We start from the raw sequence: 9,854 nt of genomic DNA, 5'->3' as shown, positions 1-9,854 counted from the left end.
TAATAATAATAATAATAATAATAATAATAATAATAATAATAATAATAATAATAATAATAATAATTTTTTTTTTTTTAAACAAAATAGGAAAAGACAATATAGCACTAGACTATGAATACTAAAATTCACTAAATAATTATGCAATACACTAGAATTGAAATTACAATGCAAAAAAACTAAGGTTATTATAAAGGGATAGTAAATAATAAGCAATGAAAAGCAATAACAATTCTTATTAGATTGGTGAATCACATGGCTTGGTCGATTGTAATCATTGCGTCTAAATAGCCAATACAAGACACAAAATAAATAAACTAAGATATGTGTTTACACTTTAGGATAAAAAATATTGATGAGTATAAAGAGCGGGAGTGATTTAGAAAGGATCGTAGTAAGCATTATTTCAAGGGAATAGTTTCGATAGTTCGAGTTCTAATTATCAAATATAATTATAGTTGATATTAGTCAAATATAGTAAGAGTTTTTAAATTTTGTTTTGTATCAGTAATATAATTAGGGGCGGAGGCCTAGTAAAAGGGTTGAGGGAATCATCTGAACCCTCTTTGGTAAAAAAAGTAAATCATTACACATTGTTAAAATAATTTTTTGAGTATATATAATAGATGTTGAATTCATTTTGACCTTTTAGTGTGTTTATTTTTTCTATTTCGAACCTCTTTAGTGAAAATTTTGACTCTGTCACTGAAAATAATAGTTTCTATGTCGCTATATGTAATGATACAATAATTTGCTTTGTATCAGTGATACAACAACTTACTTTAAGAGCAAATTTCAAAAACTATTCTATCGTTGATACAAAGCGAATTTCAAAAACTCGTTATATTTGATAATTTCTTTGAACTCTCGCTATGTTTGATAAGAAGACGTACTCATAACTTGATGGGTTAGTGCATCAGTGGGGAGATGTGTCCCAAGTTCCAACTTAATATATTTAATTTTTAATTTCATTTTAAAGATTAATTAAATTGAAAACAAGAAAATAATATGTTTATACTACTTCTTGAGTAACAAAATACAAAATCAATAAATATCTCAAGTATTTGAGTAATTTATATATCTTGCCACGATGACAATGATTACTCAACGTGCGTGATAGAAAATTATGTGATGACATAAATAATGATGTTAAATTTTACTTATATATATATATAGTTAAATACAGTTTTGGGAACTCAAGGAACTAAGTTTGGTTAGATTTAAAATAGTCTCTTAAATATATTTTTGAATAATTTATGTTCTTAATTTTTTTTCAAGAGTGTGTACGATTTATTGGGAATTATGAAGAAAAAAAGTTTTTTCTTTAATGTGAACTTATGTTTGCAACAAATTTAAAAGTGACATAAAATAAATTGTAATCACAATAAAATAAAAAGAAACATAACTTTCTTGATAACTAGTGTCGGTACAATTTTGTTCTTCCCTTGATTCTTCCCTCATAAGATAGTTATCCATGATTCGCCGTTAGTGGCGTATTTCTCGAAATAGGATGATTGATTTTGATCTCTCTATGAATATTTCATGAATTTGCGGAATATTCGAGATGTCTTTTTCAAGAGAATATAGTACCCTTTATATAGGCATGAACTAAAGTTTAGGGTTGAGTAGCATACAAGAATCCTAATTGGAATTGAACACGTGTTGTAGAGTCCCACGAAATTTCAATGTCTACCTTGTAACATTTAAAAATGTAGTTTCTGCATATATTTTTTTCTTGATATTTTTGGTCAGTTTCTAGTATCTAGTTTTTTCATATATATATATATATGGCTAAATTAATAGAGGTGGGAAAAAGTGAATTGATTAACTAAAATACATAAATGAATTAAAAAGAGAGAAATCAAAGGAAAAGAAAAAGTTCAAAAAATTAAAGGTCATGGCTTTCCCTTTATTTTCTCTCTTTAAATTTGATTTTCTTTGTTTTATATTGAGTTGTGCTTGGCATGAAGCAATATCTGTCATTTTCACAATTAGTTGATCTATTAAAAAAGAAATAAAATTGTCTCTATCTACCTTCGATTTCAATTTAAAGAAAGGAATTAAAAATAAAAGGATAGAAAAAAATAAAATAAAGATTTGATGTTCTATCTATCTTTGATTCCACGCACACAATGCAACACCAATTATTTATTTTTGTTAATTTGAATACGCTTTAATTAATTTATCGAACAATTTATTCAAGCCACTAACAACGTAAACGTGCATGATTGTATTATATGCACATAGTGCAACACACATTTATTTATTTCTTAGTTCTTAATTTGGTGGATATGTACTCGTGTTCTTTTAATTCACACATATTTTAAGAAAGTTATCGAACAATTTATTCAAGTCACAAATAAAAAGGGACAAAAAATAACCGTAAATGTTATTGTATTGCATGCACATAATGCAACACAATTTTTTTTCTTACTTTGATGGACTTGAACTCATGTTCTTTTAATTTATGCATAATTTAATTAATTCATCGAGCAATTTATCAAAGCCACTAACAAGATAAGCGTGTGGATAATTGTATTGCATGCACATAATGCAACACATTATTTTTTCTTCTTAATTTGATGGATGTGAACTTATGTCTTTTAATATACACACATTTTAATTAATTTATCGAACAATTTATTCAAGCCTCCGATAACATAAGTTACGTGGATAATTATTGTATATTGCATGATATAATTGAATACATACAAATTACAATACATTTTTAATTTGATGGAACTAGGCTCGTGTCATTTAATTTATGTGCACTTTAATTAATTTATCGAATAATTTATCAAACCACAAACAAAGTAAGCTAGCGTGTTTGCTTGGATTGCATACAAATAATGCAACACACATTATTCTTTTCTTAATTTGCTGGATATGATAAACTCATATTCTTTCAACTTACATATATTTTAACTAACTTTTCTTATTCTCGATCGGTGTATATAAAATGAATTCTCTCCATTACAAATGATTTTTCGACATGTGTTCCTTTTATAGGCACCCCTTTCTCCCTTCTTGACCAACTAATGTCCATAAAAACTTTTTAGATCCATTTCTAACGGATCACATTTGTTTTTTTTCAAAAATTAAATTACAATATAAATCAATATTCATTACTATATATTCCTAATTATTATACAAACAAAAAAACACAAAATATTTTTTTAATTTTACATAAATAATTGTGTAACAATGGGAGAAAAACAAGTGATGATTTTTGCTCTAGATGATAGTGATCATAGTTATTATGCCCTTGAATGGACTCTTGATCATTTTTTCCCATCTCCATCAATTTCCAATTTTAAACTTATAATTATTCATGCAAAACCTACTCCAAATTCTGTTGTTGCAATTGCTGGACCAGGTATTATCAATTATTTTCCATATTTATACAAGTTATTGGTGAAATTATTTTTTTTTTCATTTGCTTTCTTCTATTGTTGAATGACATTTTGGTTATAATTTGGTTATTAACTCCTAGGCCATTTCTTTTCTCTATTTTTCAATGTTGTATGAATAAGTGTATGTACTACTATTTAAATTTGATGGAGTACTCAATACAAATATATAGTTTTAAAAAAAAAAGTAATATGATGTTTGAATCAACTTATGTTACACGTATTGATTATTTCATGTAGTATGTGTTATCTAGGCCTCCCATCAATATATCAGGAATTGAGAATGACGGGGCACCACTATTTTTAGACTTGATTTTTTTCTTTTTATAATATAGACATGTTTTTTTTTTCCTTCCAATAATATAGATGTGTCAATTAACTAACAAGCAACAATGCACTTCAACTTTGAATATGTACATTTAAGTACCTCAATCGTCTCTGATGTATCAGCTGAACACTCAACTTCCAAAACGATCATTTAAACACCTCTAAAATTTATGTGACATGTCAACGTTAAGTGTTCATGAGACGATGCAATGGGGCAGAATTGGAATGTTTAGTTGCCAGTTGAGATCAAGTTAATATGTCTAGATGTGTACCCTCAAGTTAGAGTTCTTACTTGCCAACTTAATGCCGATTTTGTTAGAACTACTTATTTCCTTTTCCTTTTTGCCATCTCATTCACTAAACTCAACTTTTTTAATGTTGTATAGGTACAAGTGACATGTTTACATTGGTAGAAACAGACATTACAAAGGCTGCCCAAAAAACTATTGACAAATCTAAAGAATTATGCAAGACTAAAGGGGTGTCAAATGTAGCATGTGAAATTCTTGAAGGTGATGCTAGGAATGTTATTTGTGAAGCTGTTGAGAAATATCATGCCTCTATTTTGGCCATGGGAAGCCATGGATATGGAGCTTTCAAAAGGTACAAAATAGAAAAGGAAAAAAATAAAATAATTATAACTCTCTTTGTCTTTAAAAAAATGTTCAACACTTCCATCTCTCCAAAATCGAAATTAATAACATGTTTGACCAAGTTTCTGAAAAGTTTAAAATATTTTTCTTAAAGTGTTTATTTTAGAGAGCTGTTTGATAAATTTTTTAGGAAATTAAGAATAAGTGACTTAAGTAGTAGTAGTAATAGTAGAAGGTAGTTTTTTAGAAATTGAAAAAAAATAGGTTTTTTTTTTCGTAAAGCACTTTTGAAACCTTGATCAAACACAATTTTTAAATGAACTATTAAATCTAGTTGATTCTATTGGAAAGTTAATCATATTGACTAAGTATCAATTAATAAATTTGAATAAAAGAAGTATAAATACCACCAAGGGGTGTACTATTAATGATATAAATTAATGGAATTTTTTTATATCCTTGACAAAGATCTCGAGTTAGAATTTCAATAATGGACATGATGCCCTTAAGGGCTTTTCCTCCTTGAATGGATTTTATGAAGCGCAACTTTGAATTAGTCGATCCAGTAAATTTCTAATACCATATAATTATATTTAAAAAGGTACAATAAAGTACCCATAATCACTTGAGAGTTTAATTTTCTTTCTCAATATTTTTCTTAATTTTTACTGGAAATTATTGATTAAATTTCATTGTTCTATGCTATATACAGGGCTGTTTTGGGTAGTGTAAGTGACTATTGCTCTCACCATGCTCATTGCTCTGTGATGATTGTGAAGAAGCCAAAGCCAAAAGTTTAAGACAACTTTTTTTTGCCCCCCCATGAGTTAATTTTCTTGATTTATATAGAATTAAATCTAGAACTTTCTAATATATTTTTTTAGTTGACATTCTCATATTTAGTAAGTGGTGTATCCAAAATTTTGCACTCTTTGTGCTATGAAAGTAAATGACAATAGAATCCTATACTCAGTATGATTTGCATGTTGTTATTAAGTTGTTCCTAGCATTATCGAATGTTGTGATAGAGTGATAAGTATTTTTTTATTTTTAGTCAAAAAATTTAAGTTCGAATTCTGAATATGAAATTGCCTTTAGTAGAAAGTGATTTACCCTAAAATAAAAAATTTCGGCACAAATCTAGATATACTTAGTTGGTCTGAATTGTACAAGATCGAATTCTGACCTTAAAAGTCATCCTTTCAAGTCTTTTCAATTCTTTTTATCTTTTTATTGGACAATTCACTTTCAAACATTCTAGTCTGACATTCACTAATTTACTTTTTATGATAATTAATCTATGATGAGGAATTCAATAAGTATGTTGATATCTATCTAAATTAGACAAAATCAATGAGGTTCGGAGAGGATATAACATACACAAACCTTAATACCATCTCGTAGAGATAGAGAAGTTGTTTTCAAAAGATCTTTAGCTCAAGTTATGCAACACATTCGGGTACACATAAGAAGGAGACAGTGAAGAGAATATGACAAATAACAAGGTAAAAGTGCAAAGTACCAGAAAGAAGTCGAAAATAATAATAAAATAATGTGATATTCAAAACACATTAAACAACATACTAGAATAGATTATAGAAAACAATAATAAATAATGACAAAATAAAAATAAGAACTACAATAATAATACAACTAGTACCATGACAAATACCAGTCACTCTAAGCAAGACAACACTACATTACCTACTAACTTTCTAACCTAATACGTATCCGCCACACTCTCCTATCTAAGGTCACGTTCTCGGTAACATGAAGTTGTATTATATCATATCTTATCAGCTCTCTACAATACTTCTTCGGCCTACCTCTCCTCGTACCATTTACAACCAACTTCTCACACCTTCCTAATGTGCGTCTACGCATCTCTTCACATGTCCAAACCATCTCAGTCTAGCTCGTTTCACTCATTTTGTCCACCACAAAGCATATGGTAAATCATGTAGTAGCTTGCTATATCTTTATCCTAGTTGGCAATGCTTAGGTGAAGATATTAGCTCCACACGTGGCTTGCACGCCATGTCACTAAAAAAATGAGTTGTTAACTCTTGAGGATATTTATGGTCTCTTGGGAAAACAACTGGACTTTTTATCCTAAAATATAGCATAGGGTATAAATGGTCTATTTCATATTTCAAGGGCAATTTTGACCATTTTTTATTTTAAAAAAAACATCACTTGATAATGTGTGTATGCTATCACAACTAATTAAGTCAGATTGTAACTCCACGTCAGCACATAACGTGCAAAGAAATATAGGGGATACTTATGTCTCTTCACATTAGAAAAAAACACTAATAATAAGTATTATACATAAATTTTCAGTTACGTTCTATCTTTATCCTAGTTGGCAATGCTTAGGTGAAGAGATTAGTCCCACACGTGGCTTGCACGCCACGTCACTAAAAATTTGGGTTGTTAACTCTTGATGATAATTGTGGTCTCTTGGGAAAACAACGAGACTTTTTTATCCAAAAATATAACATATGGTATAAATGGTCTATTTCATATTTCAGGGGCAATTTTGATCATTTTTTCTTTTTAAAAAACATCACTTGATAATGTGTGTATGCTATCACAACTAATTAAGTCAGATTGTAACTCCACGTCAGCACATAACATGCAAAGAAATATATGGGATACTTGTGTCTTTTCACATTAGAAAAAAACACTAATCATAAGTATTATACACATAAATTTTCAGTTACGTTCTATCTTTATCCTAGTTGGCAATGCTTAGGTGAAGAGATTAGTCCCACACGTGGCTTGCACGCCACGTCACTAAAAAATTGAGTTGTTAAATCTTGATGATATTTGTGGTCTCTTGGGAAAACAACGGGACTTTTTTATCCTAAAATATAACAAATGGTATAAATGGTCTATTTCTTATTTGAGGGGCAATTTCGATCATTTTTTCTTTTAAAAAAACATCACTTGATAATGTGTGTATGCTATCACAACTAATTAAGTCAGATTATAACTCCACGTTAGCACATAATGTGCAAAGAAATATAGGGGATACTTATGTCTTTTCACATTAGAAAAAAACACTAATCATAAGTATTATAGATAAATTTTCAGTTACGTTCTATCTTTATCCTAGTTATCAATGCTTAGGTGAAGAGCTTCGTCCCACACATGGATTGCACGCCACATCACTAAAAAATTGGGTTGTTAACTCTTGAGGATATTTGTGGTCTCTTGGGAAAATAACGAGACTTTTTTTATCCTAAACTGAAATATAACATAGGGTATAAATGGTCTATTTCATATTTGAGGGGAAATTTTGACCATTTTTTCTTTTAAAAAAACATCACTTGATAATGTGTGTATGTTATCACAATTAATTAAGTCAGATTGAAACTCCACGTCAGCACATAACGTACAAAGAAATATAGGGGATACTTATGTCTTTTCACATTAGAAAAAACACTAATCATAAGTATTATAGATAAATTTTCAGTTACTTTCCATCTATACCATGTGAACACCTAAATAATTCATAATTAAGGAATCTATTACAAGATTACAAAGTAGTAAGTCAATTAATTCATGTTTCAAAATTTCCCTATAAATAATGTTGAAATCTCCCTATTTCCTCACTTCACTCTTCATTTCTCTTCTTTATTAGCTATGGCTAATAACATTTTCCCAAATGGTGCAAACCCTCCACTTTGCACCCTTTGTTTAGAGAATGTTGTAGATGATTCTACAAGGGCAATTACTAAGCTTGTGTGTCAACATTTCTTCCACTCAGGTTTCTATAACAATATTTACAAATCTTTAAAATAAATAAATTATTCGTTTATGTGTTTTTATTATAATAATTTTTGTATGTAAATCGAATAAGTAGTAGCTAGTTAGATTTTCCTTTACTCAACATAAGAAATTGTTTATTCAATTGATCATATGTTTTTTTATTCGGATCTTTTAATTTATTAAATTGGATTTTTATTTTCTTTTAATTCGTTGGAAGTGAAATAGAAAACTCGTAACATCATAAATTAAATTATTTTCTTGTCTTTTAGACATAAACCTTGGTATAAGTTGTCAATAGCAAATATAATAAAAAAGATTTTAAAAACTTGGATAGAAACAAAAAAAAAAGAATAAAACACGAAATCTTGTAAAAATAGAAAATTTACATTGCTTCATTTAAAAATTTGAACTTCATATGATTTGTAAGATCCAATAGTAATTAATTTTTTTTTCTTCTTGTTATGCAGATTGTATTGGAAGTGAGTTCAATCTTAGGGGGGAAATGAAATGCCCTAACTGCCGAGTTGTCGAAGAAGATGGAATCTGGATGAGATTTACAAACTCTGACTCAGACTTTGACTCTGAAGACGAAAATGAAGAAAACGTCATTGAGGACGAACATAATGAAGAACAGGTATTATCCAATTTTTTTTAACCTTATTTATTAATTAACCATAGTAAAGTACATTAATTTAATATAAAAATAAGATAAAAATGAATTATTATCGTAATCTTTAATCTGAATATTGAATACGGGTAGTGATTGTCTACATTCAATTTTTAAGAATTTTTGTTAGAAGAGATATCTTCTATTTTTGTTGTACGTAAAATTATACATTTTTTTCCCATATTTTATTAATTCTAAGAAATAAAATTCTATTTGATTTTTAGCCTGAAGATGAAAATAGGCAGCTTTTTCGTGCAATTGTTAATGCACATACTGGAAGTACTAGCCATATGAGGTAATTAATTTTACTCATATTTTTCTAGTATATATAAATGTTTGTAATTAATTAATGTGTTTATGATATAAATTTTGTGGTATTAATTGTATTTTACAAGGGATGAGATGAACAATGATGCTTCATGGAATGGTGCACCTCCAAACATTCGTCATACTACTTTCCAAACCAACAATGGACTCAACATTTTCTCTCGTACTTTTGTGGTTGATCAAAGCCCTATTATCCAACAAAATGAGTAAGTTTATTCTCTCATTAAACCATTTAATTTGTATTTTTTGAAGTATATTTAATTTTTTTCCATGAGTCATATGTTAATTTGAGTACTTTGCAATTGAAAATAGGCTCCCTCCTCCTCCAATTGATGTTGAGATGGTTGATCAGAGACAGATCTCTTCTTCAGATGCAAACGTTGGTTCGAATGCAGTAACACATGAAACATCCACTTTGTACGAGCAGGCTCGTAACAATATGTTACCATGTTTGGAGCTCACCTTGGCCACCGGTGGTACTTCACTTGGTGATGGGCGTCCGCCGCCACCTTGTCAATGTATCAGTTGTCGTGCATCTTAAGCAGGACACGCTAAAGATAAATGTTGGTGTGACATAGCCATCAAATGTGACATTTGTTGATGGTTATTTTATCTGTTTTCAGAATTAAAACTATATTTTTTTAGCTTTTGAAACTTGTTGAACCCTTAATTTGCTTGTTTGTTCGTGTTATTTTGTTTTCATATTGAATTGTTGCACTGTTTGGTGAAATATTTTCTTTAAAATTTATTTATCTA

At 28.9% G+C, this 9,854-nt stretch overlaps 1 protein-coding gene across 1 annotated transcript; it reads left to right on the top strand.

Annotated features, from left to right (window-relative positions):
* Positions 1 to 3,213: 3,213 nt before the first annotated feature.
* On the top strand, positions 3,214 to 5,141 carry LOC102587804 (universal stress protein A-like protein). The gene is made up of 3 exons (XM_015304621.1): positions 3,214 to 3,373; positions 4,121 to 4,337; positions 5,040 to 5,141. Exons 1-3 carry the CDS (start codon positions 3,220 to 3,222, stop codon positions 5,125 to 5,127), a joined length of 459 nt encoding a protein of 152 aa, XP_015160107.1. The 5' UTR covers positions 3,214 to 3,219; the 3' UTR covers positions 5,128 to 5,141.
* The last annotated feature ends 4,713 nt before the right edge of the window (positions 5,142 to 9,854 follow it).

This window comes from Solanum tuberosum, unplaced genomic scaffold (genome assembly GCF_000226075.1).
Source record: "Solanum tuberosum cultivar DM 1-3 516 R44 unplaced genomic scaffold, SolTub_3.0 scf00580, whole genome shotgun sequence".
Lineage (NCBI taxonomy): Eukaryota > Viridiplantae > Streptophyta > Magnoliopsida > Solanales > Solanaceae > Solanum > Solanum tuberosum.
Note: the sequence above shows the minus strand (reverse complement) of the source record. Positions and strands in the feature narration are given on the sequence as shown.

What these genes read in the sequence shown, in the direction of transcription:
- LOC102587804 (XM_015304621.1), top strand. Translation starts at nt 3,220, where the DNA reads ATGATTTTTGCTCTAGATGATAGTGATCATAGTTATTATGCCCTTGAA. An exon ending in TGTTGCAATTGCTGGACCAG is followed by an intron (nt 3,374 to 4,120) that starts GTATTATCAATT and finishes AATGTTGTATAG; the next exon opens with GTACAAGTGACATGTTTACA. An exon ending in GGATATGGAGCTTTCAAAAG is followed by an intron (nt 4,338 to 5,039) that starts GTACAAAATAGA and finishes TGCTATATACAG; the next exon opens with GGCTGTTTTGGGTAGTGTAA.